This window comes from Molothrus ater, chromosome 26 (assembly GCF_012460135.2).
Source record: "Molothrus ater isolate BHLD 08-10-18 breed brown headed cowbird chromosome 26, BPBGC_Mater_1.1, whole genome shotgun sequence".
Classification (NCBI taxonomy): domain Eukaryota; kingdom Metazoa; phylum Chordata; class Aves; order Passeriformes; family Icteridae; genus Molothrus; species Molothrus ater.
The window spans coordinates 5430362-5449427 of record NC_050503.2 but is presented as its reverse complement, the minus strand read 5'-3'; the positions used below and the strand labels follow the sequence as shown (position 1 = coordinate 5449427).

General features: G+C 47.5%; 1 protein-coding gene across 1 annotated transcript in view; it reads left to right on the top strand.

The window, feature by feature from the left end:
• The window catches only part of ELL (elongation factor for RNA polymerase II), a 49414-nt gene that overhangs the window by 19074 nt on the left and 11274 nt on the right, over nucleotides 1-19066 (top strand). Inside the window, exons 2-6 of the mRNA XM_036399325.2 lie at nucleotides 4719-4766; nucleotides 9642-9763; nucleotides 10058-10221; nucleotides 13119-13372; nucleotides 16395-16519. Coding sequence (XP_036255218.1) covers nucleotides 4719-4766; nucleotides 9642-9763; nucleotides 10058-10221; nucleotides 13119-13372; nucleotides 16395-16519 — 713 coding nt within the window. The remainder of the gene's footprint in view (nucleotides 1-4718; nucleotides 4767-9641; nucleotides 9764-10057; nucleotides 10222-13118; nucleotides 13373-16394; nucleotides 16520-19066) is intronic.

Sequence of the window (19066 nt, the reverse complement as noted above, 5' to 3'; positions counted from 1 at the left end):
GCTGGGGTGGATCTGCTCTGCCTTTGGACTCTGCTTTGCTTTGTTCCCCGCGGGTGTTTAAAACAAAAATATAAATGGAAAGTGAGATCTGGGGGGCTGTGCAGGAGCTGTTTCCAGGTGTGCTTAAACTGAGGATCCTCCTGCATTTGGGACCTTTTTACCCCACTCTGGGCCCAGCTGTGCTGGGAAGCCAGAGGAAGCAGGGGAGGGAGCCCTGCCTATATTTGGACCTTGCTGTGTGGGCTAAAGAAACATAAACCAGGCATAACCAAAGAATTAAAGAGGAACCTGGAGTTTGGGGCATTACAGAGCCTGAAATTTGTGCTTTTTAAGCGATTTCTTGTTGTTGTTCCTGTTTTTGTAAGTGCTTGCTGAGGTGCAGCAGCTTTACCTGGGCACTGGTTTTACCTGGAATTGCACATGAGGGTTGGAAACATCCCATTAATGCCAGCCCTGGTTAGCAGGATTTTATAGTTTCTCTGTCTATTTATTGAAATTCTTGCTACTAATTTTGACTGTTTGTAAGAAGCTTTAAATTCTGGAAATAATGCCCTTGTTCCAACACAAATAAGGGTAAATTTTCAGTTGCACTCTGGGCATTGGTGGCTCTGAACATCCACAAAAACACACAAACACATCAATACTAAGTTTAGGCAAACATTTTCCATAGAGCACAACCTGCAGTATAAATTCCAGTAAATACATGACAGAACTTCCCAAAATGATGTCTTCTTTAATTATCTGTATTTCCCTGAAGAAACAGAGAAGCTTCCAGCTGGCTCCTTGACCTGAGTATTTCCAGTGTCCTTTGTGATCCTGGGTAGGCACATCCCATCCAGCTCTTCCTCTAAAGGTGTAGAAAACCTTTTGCCAGCATCAGTCAGCCCTGATAAAATAATTCATTTTACATTCAATTCTTCCATATTTTATTGACACTTTCTTATTCTTTCCTCAGTTTCCACATGCCAGACTTGGAATATTTAAGTGTGACGAGTGTTTGTGTGTTGCCACCACCTCTGTGAGCTTTCAGAGCCTCTCTTCAGGGTTTCTCGCTCTCCTCTGGCCTGGGAAAACCAAAGGATGAGCAGAATACTGTGATAATAAAAGCCAAGTATCCTGTGGGACCTTTGGGGATGAGTTTTGGGGTTTTTCTGGTTTAATCTCATGACTTTTGAGATAATCTTACGGTCTGTGGAGGACTGACAGAAACCACTTGGGTCTGTGGGGTTTTATTCATGTTGGCATCCCAGAGCAGAGCTTTAAGGGTTTTATTTCTCCCTCATTCCCAGGAAATACAGCAGGAGCTGTGGAAAGCAGAGAACTGGGCATGGCTGTAAGGAAGTTCCCTTTCCACATGGCAAATAAATGAAATTTTATGGAGTAGGTGCCGGGGTGTAGCCAGGCTCTTTCTGAGGGTCTGTTTGCAGTCGGGGGCAGAGGCTGGAGCTGGTAATTCCAGTTTGGGCAGAGCTCAGAGGTGCAGCTGTGCTTTGGATGCTCCTTTGGGAGTTTCTCCTGCACAGCTTTGGGGCTGCAGCAGGGGCCCTGCTCTGGCCCAGCAGCTCCTTTGCCTTTCCAGGGGAAGTTTGACCCAGCTCCTTGTGGCACCTGGCAGCCTCTGGAGCTTTGGGAATGCTCTGCCACCCTTGCAGCTGCTCAGGGGGCATTCAGCTGGAACAATGGCAGGGCAGGGATGGAATTCCTGCACTTGAGGTGTGTTTAAAGGGGCTTTGCTGCCTCTGGGAACTGTGACAGGTGCTTGTGTGGGGCTCCCCACAGATCCCAGGGATTGTGTTCTTGGTCCCACAGATCCCAGGAATTGTGTTCTTGGTCCCACAGACCCCAGGAACTGTGTTCTTGGCCCCACAGACCCCAGGGATTGTGTTCTTGGCCCCACAGACCCCAGGGATTGTGCTCCTTCCTGCATGTTCCCCGGTCCCACAGATCCCAGGCAGATCTCAGGAACTGTGTTCCCTCCATCCACCCTCGTGGATGAGCTGCAGGGATGAGTACCTGGTACCTGGCAGCAGCACAAAACCTGCTGCAGAGTACCTGAACTGTGCTTTTCTTCCTTAGATTTTTACCTTTAACCAGCTGCTTTTTAAACCCAGGGGGTGTCCTGGAGGGACAAAGCTGGAATTCATTGGAAGGGGATGAGGTTGTGCCCCTTTGCTTGGACAAATCTGCCTTGTTTTCCTCTTGTTTGGACACAGAGCTGAGGTTTCATCAGCATCCTTGATTTGCCAAGGATTTGCTGCAGCTAGGGCCGAGGAGGTGCCTTGGTTTAGTTGGGAAGGCCTTGTCCCACTCAGTGGGGATGGAATGGGAACTGTGGCATTTCTGGGAACTGTGGCACAGGAAGTGCAGCCGTGGCATCACTGAGGAAGAGGAACCCAGTGACTCTGAGGTGACTCCTCAGAAAATGGCAGAGGGATTTTGGAAAGGGCAGCAGGAACTCTTGATGATCGGGGCCGTTCATCCGAATGAAGGTAAAAATGGAACCGTGGTTTTGGTTTGGTTTCACGTCACTCATCTCTGTTCTTTTTGTTCTGAAGGAGGGTGTCCATGCAGGGGTTTAATTTCACCTAATGAAGGTACTTGGAGCCACATCCTTAACCAGCTCAGGGTGTGCAGTGTGCTCTCCTCTTCATGAACCTCCTGGAGGAGCTGGAGATGAGCAATTGGGCACCAGGGGGGTTCAGACGGTGCTGCTGAGATCCCAGAGATCCCTCCCTGCCTCCAAAGGGAGCTGGGGTTTGCAGTGTCCATCCAAATCCATCTGTGATCCCCTCTGGGGCCTGGCTGGCAGTTCCAGCACTGATATTCCTCCACAGGGATCCCAGCAGGCAGAGACAGAAATGCTGGATTTTGGGAATACATCTCAGCTTTGCCATTGGATTGCATGAAGCTGATGTTACCCACTTCACTTCAGAGCAGTTTATTTGTAGATTGTGGGATTTAGAAGTTCTGTAATTAAACCATGTCTGATTTGTGCATCAGGACTTCTGCTCCTGCCTCCTTATTCCACTTCCATCCTCCTTACCCCCTTTTTATTCCCTTTAAACAACTTTCCAGACCGAAGAGCAGAACTTCCCAAATCTGTAATTTGCTGTACAAGAACCACATGGGTTGGTTAGATCTTTTTTTATTTTTTTCCCTTAAATCCAGATTTTTATCATGTTTCAAATGCTTGTTTGCTCAAGTATGTTCCTGTGAATTTCTGGACACGGGGAACAAAAAGCTGGCCAGGCTGTCCATGAACAGTGTGCTGTGGAATGCAGTGTCGTGGCACTCGAGGAATTCAGTGATCTCTGTACCAAGAGCAAGATGTTATTTATTGGTGCTTTTCTAAAGGTTGTTCTGGGTCTATAAAATTCTTTATCCAGCACTCAGGGAGTGCTGTCAGCTCTGAGCGTGTTCCTGCTTTCCTCAGCATCATAAATGTCCTGTAATGATCCTGGGTGTGATGCAGAGCTGGGCAATCCCATTGGATGGGCTCTTCAGAGGCTCAGACTCTGTCTTGGGCTGGGTTTATCCATCCCAGTTTTGTTAGCTTTATCTGGCCTAAAAGGGTTTTTATTTTGCTGCTGAATTTATCCTTTTTTTTTTTGTTGATGTCGTGCCTGAGATTCTTCACTGCTGGGTTGGAAAAGTTTTATGAGGGATGGTTCACTTCATGAATTTCAAGCTGTTTAACTCTCCTGCTGCTAAAATTTAAATATCTGTTTCTCCAATCCATTGGAAATTGGTTCATTGGAGATTGGGTGACACAAACAGCACAATCCAGCTCGTGCTTTGGGCTTGTTTTCCCAAATTCCTGGTGGTTTTCCCATGGAAAAACATCACAACATTTTCACTCATAAATGATGCTTTCAACTTCTTTATAAATTCTTCTGTCCCCAAAGCTTCACAGTGGGGTCCCTGTGCCCCATGGAGCACAATTCCTGTCTTGGATGCTTTGTGTGATTTAGGAAAGGAAACACCCCCAGCCCCAGTCCTGCTGGAATGGGGGAAATCCAAACCTTGGGTTGGCTCTGGTGCTTTTTTCTTCTGTCAAAACCTCAGATGAGACTTGGAATTGAAGTGTTTTTGGGCTCTCTAAAATGACAGCGAGGCAAAGAGGCTGAAATTGAGCATTTCAGAGTCAGAGGAATACAATTTATTAAATGTAAGCAGCTGGGCCTGGAGGAAGAGGCCGATTGTTGAAACAGGCAAAGGAACAGCAGGATTTTGCAACGGAGCTGCAGTTTGCTTTTCCAAAGGATTGCCAGCTTTCTCCTGGAAAAAATCTGCTTTGCGTCCTCTCAGGCCGAGAACTGGAATAAATTTTCCCCTCGAGTGTCCATTTTCTAACTCCAGACTTCCATAAGCACCAAAGCTGAGCTGTTCTGTGCCCAAAGCGTGGTGGAGGGGTCAGGAGGGACCAGGTGTCACCTCTGGGCTGCTCCTCTCCTGAGCTCAGGGTGACCTTACCTCGTCCTTTTCCTGGTACAAATCACTGTTTCAGGACTTTTTTTTTGCTTTCTTATTTGAAATACACACTTCATTTGAAATACACACTTCCCTGACCTTTCCCCTTGAAAAAAAGAAAAATAAAAATAAGGAAAGTAAAAAATCCAGGTGAAAAATCAAGCTTGAGTGTGGCTTGGTGAACTCTAAACTTGGCGGAGTTTGGAATTCCTCTGAGGTAATTTTTGTTTTTCCACTTGTTTTCGTAGGATGCTGTGACGTCAAAACCAGTCATCCAGTTTCAAGGAAGCCAAGGGGTAAGTTTGTCCCTGGAAAATTCTTTTCCATGCCGTGGGATTGAGGAATTTGGGCTGTTCCAGCTCAAGGAACGCTGCTGTGGTTGCTGAGATGGAGCTCCAGGTGTGCTCCAGGAAGGTGCTTGCTCATGGTCTCTCTCTCTCTGTAAAAAACCTTTTCCCTCCTCGTTGTTTCCTCACCTTGCTAAATCCGTGGTACATTCAGATTTATGGATTGGGTGGAACAGGGATAAAGGAAAGGGGAGCAGGAATCCTCGCCTGCACCCCAGGAAAACCCCGTGCTGAACTCACTGCAGGAATTTTGGGGGTCCCAATTCCTGCCAGCAGCAGAGCTCGGAGGCTGCTCTGAGAGTCCTGGAGGTTTATTGCATGTAACTGCAGTGCTGGGAGTACCAGGAGTTATTTTAGATTGAGGAGTTTTACTTCCCCAACTTGTGTTCCAGTGGCAGAACTCTGGGATATTTTTAGCCCCTGAACCAGTCTGTCATGCCCAGTTGCTGACAACGCTGAGATTTACGTGGTGGTGTTTCTGGTAAAGCAATGCAGCCCTTCAGTGAACTTGAAAAATGTCATTTAGATACCTTTTATTGCTAAAAAAGCCCGTGTTTAACTTCAGTCTCTGCATAAAGAAGGGGAATTGGATTTTTTTTAATTTTTTTTTTTCAAGAATCTGAATTCAGCTGTAACTTTTGGTTATTTTTTATGCACTGGCACATTCAAAAAGGCTTGGGCTGAGTGGACATTAAACCCAGCACATTGTCCTTGCCCACATCCTACTTTGTGATATTATTCTCACTACGAGTCCATAGAAAATGTGGCAGGAAAGACATGATTGTTATTGTAAGTTTAGAAGAAAAATACAAACCTCCTTGTGCTGGGAAATAAAGAAAGGAGCAATTTCCAGGTTTTTTACTTTGTTTAGGCTGAAACTTCCCTGGAAGCTCAGCATGAAAGTTGAGATCCAAATCTGCCACTGAGCTTGGGCAGAGTCAGGAGAGGAGGAGGAGGATGAAGGGTGGGTGATGTGTCTTTATTTGATGAGCTTTGCTCATGGAATAGAGAAGCCAAAAGCCCTGGGAATGCTTTCCTTTCCCTTTGGAAGCAGGATCTACACCTGACTTTTCCTGTGAAGCTGTTTAAGTTTTGGAAATGCCTCCTCTGAATGTTTTTCCTTGAAGGAAATGCAACAAAAGGGATGAAAACAGCTTAAACTGCTCCTCTGCCCTGAACCTTTGCTGGTGCTGGGTTCCACGTGGATCTGATATGGACAAATATTAATTTCTAGGGCTAATTAAAAATATTTTCAAATGCTGCAGTTGCTTCTGCAAATTAAAAACACTATAATATAATTCTTTAAAAATACAAAAATAGAAGAGTTAACTCTGTTTGAGCCCTGGAGTGCCAAGGATGAGTTGTGGGTGGAGGAGCTGCCTGGCACCTGCAGTGTCACTCCCTGGGGAAGGAGGGGAGCCAGGAGGGCTGGGCTGGGCTGGGGGAGATGTGGCAGCCAGGGCTGACCTCTGCCTGCTCCTCAATTAATGGCACTGACGAGGAAGGGCCAAAGGTAGAGCCTTGAAGGGAGCTGCAGCTCCATGGGAGCGCAGAAAGAGCTCTTTGTCCCATTATTATTATTATTATTATTATTATTATTATTATTATTATTATTATTTTTCCTGGGTATGACAGGGAGCTGGCAGCTGGGGAACCATCTGCTTTTAAGGGTGGGACTCTGCCTGTCAGGATTCTCCTGCTTTTCAAGGAGCTGAGGCTCGAAATGCTTTCGAGGGATCCTCCATCAGTTGGGCTGGAGAGAGAATTCCAGGAATCTCCTGGGCTCTCACATCCAGAGGATGCCATTAAAACATATTTTACTTTTCAAGATTAAAACGTACTTTACTTTTCGACATTAAAACGTATTTTACTTTTTAAATTATTCCTTCCACTCTTCCTCAGTTCCCCAGTTTGCTGCCTTCATGTTTTGCTTCCCCAAAAAAAAAAAAAAAAAAAAAAAGCAGCTGTGGGGAATCCCGTGAAGTTTTTGGGTGGGAAGGTTGTGCACAGCACAAGTGTCAGTGTGATTTAAGGCAGTGAGGTTTAATTTTCTGTGCAAGTATTCCTCTCCAGAGGGAAAAGCTTCACTTGATGATTTAGGGAGGCAGGACATAAAATAAGAATTTAAACAAACTGCTGCTTCTTGAATTTAATTCTCTAGAAGCCTTTAAATTACTGTGTCCATGTGTTCTCACCTATTCCAGTGTTACTCTAAAAGCTGTCAAGAATACTTTCAGTTTCTAATACACAGAAAAAGAAACTTCCATGCTTGAGACACTAATTAACCAGGGAAGGGAATTGTTGGAATAAAACCCGGGGTCAGCAAGGTGGCAGCAGAAAGGAGGAAGTCAGTGGTTGTAAAAATAAAATATAAAAATAAAACAGCTGTTCCAGTGACAAGGGACAAAACCTCTCCTGCCTGGACCCTGCTCTGGATCCAATCTCACAGGAGCTGATAAAAACTTCTGGGATTCTGCTTTGAGGTGTTTCTCTGTCGTGATGCTGCTCTTGTTAATGGCTTTTATTCTGTGTAATAACCAGAATTTCAGTTGTAATAACCAGGTTGTCTTTACCAGAGTGTTCCTCTAAAGCGGGACCATGGATATTCCTTAGGAGCAGCACCTGGCTGTCACTTTTTCCTCATGGATTTTCTTGGATAGTTTCATAAGTTTTGATGGAGTTTTGAGCATTTTGCTCGTTTCAGTGTGCACATAAATTAGAATTTAAGAGCTGGGCTACCACAGCATTAGAAATTGCGTGCAGAACTGTGCTAGAATTACTGAAAATGCTTCTATTTTGGTGAAAAGACATGCAGAATCATTAGGCTGGCTGAAATCTGCAGGTGCTTGTGGGGTGGTGAGAGCAGGGGCAGAATTGAACTGAGGGGGGAAAAATTCCCTTCAGGTGCCGAACCCACGTGTGTGTGCAGCGTTTTTAGAATGACTGTTGGGAGCAGAACACCTCTGCTCTGTGATTGGGAAATGCAGCATTTCCCCTGCTGCTTGGGATGAGGTTTTGGTGTTAAACAGAGGGAGGTGAAATCTCAGTTCAGAGCGAGCTGTCCACGGATGAATGTTACTTGAAAGAAGAAAACAGAAGTTACATCTGTACCAGGCTATTTTTACGTGTCTCTGGTTACTGGTGCAGTACCCAGCACCAAAATTAGGGCTCCCTCAAAGCAGTCACCATGCTGATTTGGTGGCTTGAGAAACCTTCTGTTTTCAGCTAAAAATAATTCCTAGATAACGGCCGGCTTGCACATGAGACACTTTTCAGTACTAAAGTGACTCTGCCTCATTTTACAGCCTCTGGAAACGCTGCAAAAACCCTGCAGAAACCCAGACCTGGGGCTTTTGGAGCAGCTGTTTTTTTTCCAGTGGGTAAAGCAGGAGCGAGGAGAAAGTTCTTGGGTGTGTGGGGATGTGATTTGGTGACATCCTGCAGGTTTTATTTTCCAGGCTCAGGCGCAGCACAGCTCAATCCCCCTGTTGGGGTTTCCTCTTCTTCCCTTCCCATTCCCAGCAGATTTCCAGCTGTAAAATCCCCCCAAGTCTGCTGCTTACATAACTCTGCCTTTCTGGCTCTTCTGGTAAAGCAGAAGGGAATTTTCTTCCCCCTGCCTGGGTGGGGGCAGAGGATGCCAGGAAAGATTAAAAGGGCTCAAGGGCTGCGGCACACGTTTGGCAGGGGAGATAAATGAGGCTGCTCAGGGAGGGTCCAGCAGCGCCCAGAAAATCTGCTCCCAGCATTTCCAGCCCTGGATCCTGGGCATAACTTGTCCTGCTGTGTAAAGCAAGGCACAAGTCTGGGTTTTTGGAAGAAGGGAGCTCTGTTTGAGGGCAGGGGAGCGCCGTGCACGGGCTCGGCCCGAGGACGTGCTGTGGTTTAGCAGAGGGACACAGATCCCTGGGTTTTCCAGGCTGCTGGAGGTGTCTGAGGGCTGAAGGAAACCACCCAAAACCCCTCCTGGCCCAGCACAGTCATGTGTGGATGCCACGGGCTACCTTGCTGGGAGTGTGTGTTCTCTGCGTAGATGTGGCAATCTGGGTAAATATAAACCCGTGTGGTAAAGCCTGGCCTAAAATAGGCTGGGGCTGGTGTTCCTTCTGGCTCAGCTTCTGGGAGCCATCTTAATTATCAAATATTGATGTGCTAGTAGAGCTCAGATGCTGACATTTATGTTGGATCCTGAATGCAGAGGGGAGACAGTTTTCCCTTTTGAAAAATGAATGGCTGTGGTGGAGGGGGGCGAAAAACACAATGCAGGATGGCTGTGGAGTTGTCTGTGGAGCACACTTAATGCTTGATTAAATATTTAATTTAGCAGCAGCGTCACACTCTACTGTGAGCCATGAAATCTTGTTATGGAATTATAATTTCTTAAAAAAGAATAAGCATGCTACCTAGTGACCTGGCTTGTGCTATGTTTAGTGCTGGATCAGTAATTCTAAAGAAACGAGCCTCGAGTGTTTTACATTGAATATAAACAGTGGGAGCGAGTCTGTTTTGAGGCTGGATCAATAGAACTGGGTCAGATTCCTAGAGCAGGGTGGTTGTGGGCTCTGTTTGAGGCAGCTCTGTTCTCTCACAGCCACATCCATCCTCAGCTGCTCTTTCCCTCAGTCCCCTTTCCCTTCCCCCTGCACGCAGCGCAGATAACTTGGATTCTTCTGGCAGCCTCTGTGCGCAGTAACCCAGGTGCTTTCCTTGTTGCAAAACTCCTCAGAGCAGCCTGGCTGCAGGAGACCTGAGCTCTCCTGAGCCTGGGGTGACCCGAGTGACCAATGCTCTCCCTCCTCCTCCTCCTCCTCCTCTCCCGAGCAGCACATCGCCATCCCGAGGCCCGATCGACCGACGGAAGTGAGGACCTTCACCTTTTATCTCTCCAATATTGGCAAGGACAGCCCCCAGGGGAGCTTTGACTGCATCCAGCAGTATGTGTCCAGGTGAGTGGGCATCCAAGGAAAACCCAGCCTTTTTTTTTGGTTGTTTTATTTGTTTTTTTTTACCCTCTCTTCTGGAGCATCTTTTCCCTAACAAAGCTTAATGCACGTTCTTCCTTTTTGGAGCCTTTCTGATCTGTTTTGATGTGGTTTTTTTGGGAAGCATCTAGTTCCCTCTCAGGTGCTCTATGTGCCCCCCACTATTATTCAGCTAACACCCCCCAGCTGCCCCCCAGTGCCAGCCTGGTGTCCCTTTGCAGTGTCAGGAGTACCTTTTCCATTGCGTTTCTCTTGCAGCAATGGCAATATCCACTTGGATTGCCTGGGAAGCATACAGGATAAAATCACCGTGTGTGCTACTGATGATTCCTACCAGAAGGCGAGGCAGAGCATGGCCCAGGCAGAGGAGGAGACTCGCAGCCGGAGCGCCATAGTCATTAAACCTGGGGGGAGATATGTAGGTAAGCAGCCACTCCTTCTGGGGCTCTGCACTCCAGCTGGGACTCAGCAGGCTCTGGAGGCAAATCCTGATCTTGTTGGCTTGGTTGTGGCCGTCTGAAAAGTTCCTGCTAGTGCTTTGTGGGTGATTTAGGGGGCTGCTCTCCTTGTGTTGCGTTGCCTTCACTCCCATTGTCACCCCAAGGAGCTGCGGCCGCCCTGGAGGCGTCCGAGGTCAGGTTGGAGCAGCCCAAAGGTGTCCCTGCCCTGGCAGGGGGTGGCACTGGGTGATTTTAAGGTGGCGCCCAGCCAGCAGCGCTGAGGGCTGTCCATGTGCAGAGCTCTGGCCTTGGGTCACGTCTGTCACATGGGCCCTGCTGAGCCCTCCCCGTGTCCCTGCTCCGGGCCAGCTCAGCCGACAGTGCCACCCCCGTGGTGTCACAGCTGTGCCCCACGGCGCCATGGCAGGGAGGACACAGGCAGCAGTGCCCTCTGTAACAAACACAGGCACTAGAGCAGCCTGGCACAGCCCTTCCCACCGTGACAGCAGCAGGAAAGCCTTGGCAGAGGAAATAAAACCATGGCAAATGACACAGGGAGCCTGCAGAGACCCAGCGCTCAGGGCCCTGCTTAAGCTCAGCTCACAGACTCTGGGCACAAACAGTAACCAGAATGCAGTTTCACTATATATATATTTTTTTTTTTTTTTTTTTCCTGAGGCAGCTGCTTTTCCTGCAGCCCATGTGATCTGCAGCCAGTCTCTTCTCAGAGGGATCTGTGATGAGAAGGATTGAGTTGCAAAATGTAGAACTGACCCAGGCTCATTGTCACAGCAGCCAAGTGCTCAAAGCTGAGAAAGGAGATAGTAATCAGGAAGGAAATGCATTGATTTCCCGTAGGCCAGAAGATTATTTTGTTTAGCTCCTCTTTGAGAACATTACAGTAAGTGCCTGAAGTTAAAGCTTCTGAGGGAGAAGATTCTCAATTTGCTTCCTGGAAAGATGGAGCAAAACTTTTTAAAATTAAAAATCCTCCTGGCTAAAACCTTTCAGTAGCCCGAAATGGAGACAGAGCCGTGTGGAGGCAGCAGGGGCAGAGCTCACAGGGCTCCTAGATAAGATGTCAGTCAGTGTTTGAGGAGGAGAGCTCTGCTCCAAGAAGGAAGGGCTTGGAAGGACAGTCCTGGTGTGGGATCCGCAGGTCCCGGAGTGCCAGCAGCATCAGCTGATTGCTGCAGGCTGGGCTGAGGGACAGGGCTGCTGCCTCTCACATTGCCAGGAGAACACGGAGCTCAGCACTCGAGTGCCTGTGGAGTCCTTCCAGGCAGCTCAGATGTGGAAAAATTTATAGGAAATGTTGAAATTGGAGAGCAGCAGGCCTTGCAGATGTGAGCTGACACTTGAATAAATAGATATGTAAATAGAGAGCTGCAGGTAAAGCTGCAGGGGATGTGTGCTTGCAGCCACACTAAATATGTGTGCATGCAGCCATAGACACGCACGTGTATAAATATTTGAAAATCCTTTGTGTCCTGGCTTAACTTGGTTTTTTCTTTTCCTATCACTGCACATTTTGGCTCCAGCCTTTAAATGGAAACCTCCCAACGTGATGTTTTTACTGTTCATGACCTGGCAAGAGTTAAGGCAGTTCTAGAAAGCTGACGAATCTTCTCTTGTCCCATTTCTGGAAACAAAATCCAGTTGACCTCTGGATTGTGGGATGTTTAACGTGCGAATTGCTGTTGTTCCCCCTCTCACCTCCCCTCAGCCCTGCTGAGGATGGGTCGTGCTTCCTCTCCCAGCACTGTGGTGTAGAATAAAAAGCCAGGAAATGGGGCCTGGGTTACGCAATGTGCAGCTCAGTAAAACAAACAGTGCAGACAATCCCCAGTATCTTCAGATGACTCAGTTGCAAACGTTGCTTCCTAGCAATGGAGCAGTGCCCTGCTGGAATAAACCTCCCAAACACTTGCAGTAAATGCTGGATGTTGTTTGTCCTGGTGAAGGTCACTTTCTCCAGCCCAAGTGATTATTGATTGGATCTCCAGGTTTCTAGACCTTGGAACCCACACGTTTTGGTTTCAGCTTTGCTTGGTTTGCCTTTGGTAGCAGGAACCTGCTCCTCTATTTGAAAGAGTCCCCATCCTTTGATTTGGGCTCTGCTAAGAGGTGGTCTGAGGGGTCTGTCTCCCAGTAGGAATGGGAAAAATGAACTGTGGGGTCGTGCTGTCAGCAGCCAAGAACCAGAGTGGGGATGGAGCTGAGCTGCACTCCTGAGGCAGCTTTGTGTTGTCACTCGTGTGCAGTGGAGAAGGGGTTATTCCATCGGCACAGGCAGCACCCTCATGAATAGGCTGATGGCCCAGTGTCAGCCCCATTCATGGGGCCGTGTTCGGAGGGGGAAGGGAGGTGACCCAGCCCCATAAAGTTCCTATTGTTCTAAAAGCAGAAACATCTGCTGGAGGAGCGTTTTTGCTGAGCTCAGCAGCGGGGAGCCGCTCGTTGACCAGTTCTGGTCTTTCCACTCCGTATTTCCCACTCTTCCACACAATAATGCAGAATTTTCCTCTCGTAGGGAGGGCAGAAATAGTTCGATTAACCGTGGGGGATACGTGCACTTGGGATAAATGAAAAGCTGGCAAACAAAGGGAGCTTTATGTGAGCTGGTGGCCAATAATGCTCAGGTTTCCAGAGCTCGGTGTTGCTGTTTACTCGTTCCAAGCTTGTCATGACCCATAAAGCTCACGGGACGCTCGCTCCGCCGGCGCGTCGGGACCGAGGGGGTGCGTGCTGCTGGTGTTTGTCCTTCCCTGTCACCTCGTGCCACCTCCCAGGGCTGTGATGGACTCCGGATCGGTGGTGACAGCCCACTGGCCCGTGCGAGGCGACTGCTGCACTTCACTATTCTCATCTCATTTTAGGCAAAAAGGTTCAGGTGCGTAAACCTGCACCAGGAGCTTCCGATGCTGTTCCCTCCAGGAAGCGCCCAACGCCAGTCAACCTTGCCAGTGCAATAAAGAGAGGCAATAGTGCCATTTCCCAGAGACCCTTCAAAGATAGGGTTGTGCACTTACTGGCACTAAAGCCTTATAAGAAACCTGAACTTATTCTCAGATTGCAGAAGGATGGACTTTCTCAGCAGGACAAGGATTTGCTGGATAACCTTCTGCAACAGGTTTGTACTCTGATGAAGGCAACGATTTAGGTAAAGGGAAAAAAAAAAAAAAAATGTCTTGTCAGCCCCCCCTCCCTCCCCTGGCCGTGGAAGCTGTTATCTCCAGGCTGCAGCTGAGTGTGACTCTGAAGGCTGTGGGGGACACAGTTCTCAGCTCCCAGGGCTGGTGCAGAGATAGCAGGAGCCTCCCCTGGCTACGCCCCGGGTTAGGAGGGTGCAACCAAGCTGGATGGTTTTGGCTCACCAGATCAGTCCCTTTCAGAGGGACACTTCTGCTTGGTCATGGGGAGGATTCTCTTAACAGAGAATCTACAAATTATTTGATTATAACCTCTAAATCTCCATTTTATCCTCATGGACGTAAAGGAGCCACGCTCTGTATTGGTACAAGTTTTGTATATGAAGGAAAAGATGTCCCCCAGTTTTTTTGTACTCTCAGAGCCCTTCCTGCTTGGAAGTGCCAGTGGTCAGGTGTGAAGATCATGCAGCTCCTTGCCAAGCAGATTATTTGTGTGTCAAGTGTGAAAGCTGTCTCCAAGCTGAATCAGTTCCTAGCACTTTGAGTCACATTAAAGGTGCCATTTTAGACCTCACAGTAAACACCTTCATTGCTTTATTAAACACATCATGGCTATTTATTTAAATGCTGCAGCTGCCTTCTTCTGGACTGGAATCAATTCTGGAAAAAACTCCTTATTTCTTTTCTTTTTTACTCCTTTCCATAAAGAGTGAGGCAGGAGTTCACTTTGCCCAAGGGCACAGGGCAGGTCGTATTAAAAACAGAGTCACAGCTGGCACAACTCGTTCCTTCCTTAGACTTTAATCCCAGAGCCCTTAATTTCCCAGCAGCTCTTTGCAGCACTTTTCCCAATCCTCTCGCTGAGTTTCAGAGCAGAGGGCTCCGTTTCTGCTGATGGTTTCTGATGGAGGCTGTGCCCCGGCCCTGGCGGGCGAGCGGCGCGTGCGGGGCCACCTCGCTCAGGCTGCTTTGGCTGTGAACGTGCAGCTCGTAAAGTTAATCCCTCTCAGCCCTCCCGGGGCTCCCATCCACGGGCAGACACAGATAAGCTAAAAATTACAGGCTGTGTTAAAGCTACACAGCTAAATCTGTCTAGGTGTGGGTTTCATTGTGCTCTTGCATCTCTCTCTCTCTCTCTCTCGCTCGCAGGACTCCGTGTTCCTGGCGGCCTTTTTGCCTCATTTTGCAAGGTTTCTATTTTTGGGAGGGTTGGGGTGGAGCTTGCAGAGTCCCACACGAGCAAAACAAGGAGGTAGCAGCTCTCAGCCTCTGTGCACAGAAAAATCCAAGTTGTTCTTCCCAGGCTCCAGGAACAGGCAGGAAACAGAGAAATTCTGGGACAGTTGTTGCTTTTGGGGTTTTTTTTGTGAAGGAGAACCTGGGTTGGCTTTTGTCTCCTGGGTGTGTTTACAGGGATACCTCGATGTAAAACAGCTCAAATTCTTGTTGTATTTTGGCTCAGGATTTTGGAAAGCTGACAGGACTGAAAGGAAAAACAAAGTGTTTGTCATGTAAGCTGATAACTGGGCTTTCTATTTTTTGCTTATCAGGAGAGTTTGCCGTGCTGGTTGTGCAGCCTTTTGCTCTGAAATGCCTAGATTTTTAATATTTTTACATTAGGTTGTAGCCTCCCTAAAGCAAAAGCAGGGCAATCAGCAGCATCTTCAGTTCATTCAAGACTTCCCACTCCTTTGCTTGTTTTTGAGGCATTTTCCTGCTGTGTGGATAATAGAAATCCCTGAGCACAGCCACGTCCTGAATGGAGAACAGTAATCCCTAAACAGATGCACAAGATCCCCGAGCACTGAATAAAAGCATTTTCCACTTTCAAGGGTAGCAGTCCCTGAGCTGAGGGGCTCCAGCAGGGAATTTGGGCTGCAGCTGCTGCTTTGCCTGGCTGTGGGCAGAGCATTTGGCACCTGGGCCTCCTTCTCCCCCTTCACAAACACATTGAAGGCTTTATTTCCATTTGGAACTTGCCGTGCTCTGCAGGCTGAGGCTGCCCAGAGAAGCTGCCCCATCCCTGGGAGTGTGCAAGGGCAGCTTGGAGCAATCTGGGATAATGGGAGGTGTCCCTGCCCTTGGAATCTGATGGAACCAGGCCATTCCACGGATCACCCAGAGAGCTCTCACTCTCTGTGAAAGCCTCACTGGGGCTCTTTGCTTTGTTCCAACTCTGGATTTTCAGGCGTTTACCAGCAGCAAGAAGTTAAATTTTCAGTCAGGCTGTGGAAAGACTGATCCAAGTGGGATAACTCTTTCCCAAGCTGTTTCCATTCTAGTCCAGCTCTGCCCGTTCCAGCAGCTTCTCCTCTCTGTGCAGGCACCACGCAGGGTTTGTGGGGAAACTGCACGGGGTAGGGTTGGACAAAATGTCACGAGTGTGCTGAGCTCCCTGCAGTGCTCTGCTGGCTTCAAGCTGCAAATCCCAGGTTCTGTTCTTGCCCTGGAGAAGTTCTCCATGAAATCCAGGTGGTCCCAGGGCATTCTCTCACAGCTCCCTGAGGAAGCAGCTCTCTGTGGCCTGCTCTGTTGGCTCGTTAGTGAGAAATTATCTCCTGGCAATTGTTGACCAAGTTATGGCCCCCAGAGTTCCTCTTTGGCCATAAACTGCCCCATTTTGGCTGTGGGACAGGTGTGATAAGTGAACTGCCTGTTCCCATTAAGGCTTTATTTCCAGGTGTTTCCATCAAGTGGTGTTGTGCTGGTCCAGGCTCCCCAAGCTGAATAATCTCTTTGAGATATGACTTATTTCCCACTCAACTGGATGTGCTTTAGAAACTCATTATGAATTATTGCAGTGACAAGGCGAAAGGAAAGACACACTTTGATTAAATAATCTTAATAATAAGGAAATGAAATATTAAAGTCTCTCCTTGTTCTCTGACATTACTAACAGCTGCTAAGTCTGCTTAGATTTTGCCTTCATCTTAGCTCTTGTTTGGTCGAGGAAGTGAGAAAATGAAACCCTAGTGATGCTTTTCCAAATTCACTCTGTTCCAGGTGGCAAATCTGAGTGCCAAGGACAGCACTTTCACACTGAAAGATTGTGTATACAAAGAAGTGCAGAAGGACTGGCCTGGCTACTCAGAAGGAGATCAGCAATTGTTGAAGAGGATCCTCGTTAGGTAATGATCCATTTTCTTCTCTGTGATGTCATGCAGGGAAGGTTCTGTAAATCAGGGTGACCAGGGTCTGTCAGCTGAGTGTGTGACTTCCTTTGGCATCATTTTAAACTGTCCATCACCCAGGGGCCTGTAGGAGTGGACTAAAGTTGAATATCCAAGTGGATCCACTCTTCACGTCCTCCTGGGCTGGCTTTAAATCCTTAGAGGCAAAGCTGGGGGGAAACCTGCCAGGGAGCAGAGCTGGTGCAGTTGATGCTGCTGGGAGATGAGGGGATCAAATGTCTCCAGCTCAGCTCTCCTTTGAAACTCTCCTTCCTTTTCCCCACATCTTCCTGTGCAGGCCCAAGTGTTTCATCCTAAATCTGAGATTGGGCTGAAATTGCGGATGTGTGGAAGAGCAAGAGGTTGTTCTGTAGGGATAAATCCCTTTAAAATGCTCCTGCTTGTCCTGCTTGGAGTGTGATCTCTGTTCCCATGTTCCCTCTGGAACAGCCCTGAACTGACTCAGTTCATCCTTATTGCTGACATTTTTTTCCCTCTAGAGATATTTTCCTTAGGTGAAGCCTCCAAGCTTGGAAGCTTCTGCCTGGCAGGGAAAGAAATCTCCCAGTTTTACACAGAATTCTGCTCTCAGTGTTGATATTTTTCAGTGCCTCGGTTCAGATTTTGTCATGCAGGCAGAGCTTTTACTTGTGCTTTATTTTATTGCACTTTTGGTTAAGCTGAAGCACAGCATGCTCTGTTTGAGCACTTCCCATGATTTAAAAGCACAATTGACTTGGAGATGAGACTTTTTAAACCAACAGAAAACTTGCACTCCAAGTGCTTTGGTGTGCTCAAGGAAAATCAAAACTCATTTAAAGGGCCTTTATGTGAAATTATAATTAAAAGGAAAAATACAACTGCCATGCAATCTTTATGGCTTTCAAAAAAAAATTACCCAAAGTGAATTTTTCCCTGTAGAAAAGCCATGTTTACTGCTTTTTCTAGAATTGTGGCATTCACTTGGGCTGGGGTCTAAAAATAGACCTTGGAAAGGATGTATTCAACTGTACAAACAAAGCCCTGCTCAGGCAGTGCAGGTAATGAGGCTCCAAAATGGGAAAAAAACCCATGTTGGGTTGAAGGCAGGAGCAAAACAGAAAAAGGGCACAGGAGGCAGCAGGGTTTGCATCACCCACCCAGGGTTCAGGCCCTCCCAGCGGCCACTCCGTGCTCAGGAGCTGCAGTAATTAACACATCTGCAGTAATTAACGCATCTGCCGACACTAAAGCTGGCTCTAACTAAGCTTGGGTTAAACCAGCTCGTTTTCTCCTCCTTTTTTGATGTTTTCCATCCCTCTGGGGACCCCGGGCTGTGGGAGGTGTCCCAGCCTGGGTCTGGGTGAGCTTCCAGCTCCTTCCACCCCAAACCATTCCAGGATTGCCTGGAATCTTTCCTCTGCTGAGCTCAGTGCTTTCATGACTCCTGAAATCCATAATTAACAATGAGAAGATGTGACAGGCTTGCTCAACCAGCCCCCAAAAGCCACTTGGACTGGGTTATTTGGGCAGTGTCAGTGTCCCCGTGTTCACAGTCCCCAGGTCCTTTCCTTGAGCTGCTCTGTGGCTGCTGAGGTTGTTTTAAATAAAATTAACCAAAGCCAGGCCAGCGGTGACACTGCAGATGTCTGAATATTGCTGCAGCACAGCCCAAGGTTCAAGCTCGGGTTAAAAGCCAGATCTTGTCAAGTGCTGGGTGTTACCTCTGAGATAAATCTTCCCAATGTTTGAAGGATATGAGTGAGCTTTAATGCTGATTCCAGTTTCTTGGGAGAATTTAAAAGTGGGGTTATTCAGGCTCCACAGCTCCTGACAAACTGACTGCAGAGCTGCTTTATTAAAACCTTTAACCCTGAATTCTATTTTATTTTTCAGTTTGTCAGCTGCAACTTGATGCAAGAGTGGGTTTTTGGGGTTTTTTTGGGGTTTTTTTTGGAATGATTAATTGAGGGGCAGTCTGGTGTCAGAATTGTTGGTCAAAGCTGGTGGGCTGGGAAAATACTCTGAGATCTGCAGAGGAGCAGAGCCCCAGCCTGGAGGGGAATTCGAGTGATTCTAATTGTACTTCTTGTTGCTACAAAAGGTTTTTTGTTTTTTGTTTGTCCAATACCACAAATACAGCCCAGAGTAACTCTGTTTTGCATGATGCAACTTAAAAGTATTATTGGGAAGCCCAAAATGTAAATCCTGGTGGACCAATAATACCTCAGCAGTTCCTGTTATAATGCTGCTTTTCCTGGACCCAGAGGAGCTCGCTGCAGAAAGGGCTCCTGTTGCCATAAAATGTTGTTTTAATGATGCTGATGAGTGGGAGAGTTTATTCCTCAACATCTGAGGTTGAGTTTCAGCCCCTCTTCAGTGAGCTTTGCTTTCTGGGTTGTCTCCGAAAGCAAACGCTCAGCAGAAATTTGTTTAATTAATGTCTCCCTGAGCTGTATTTCAATCAGCAGGAATAATATCTGCTATCCTTTACACCTTCAAATTCAATGCCACTTTCACTGGTCT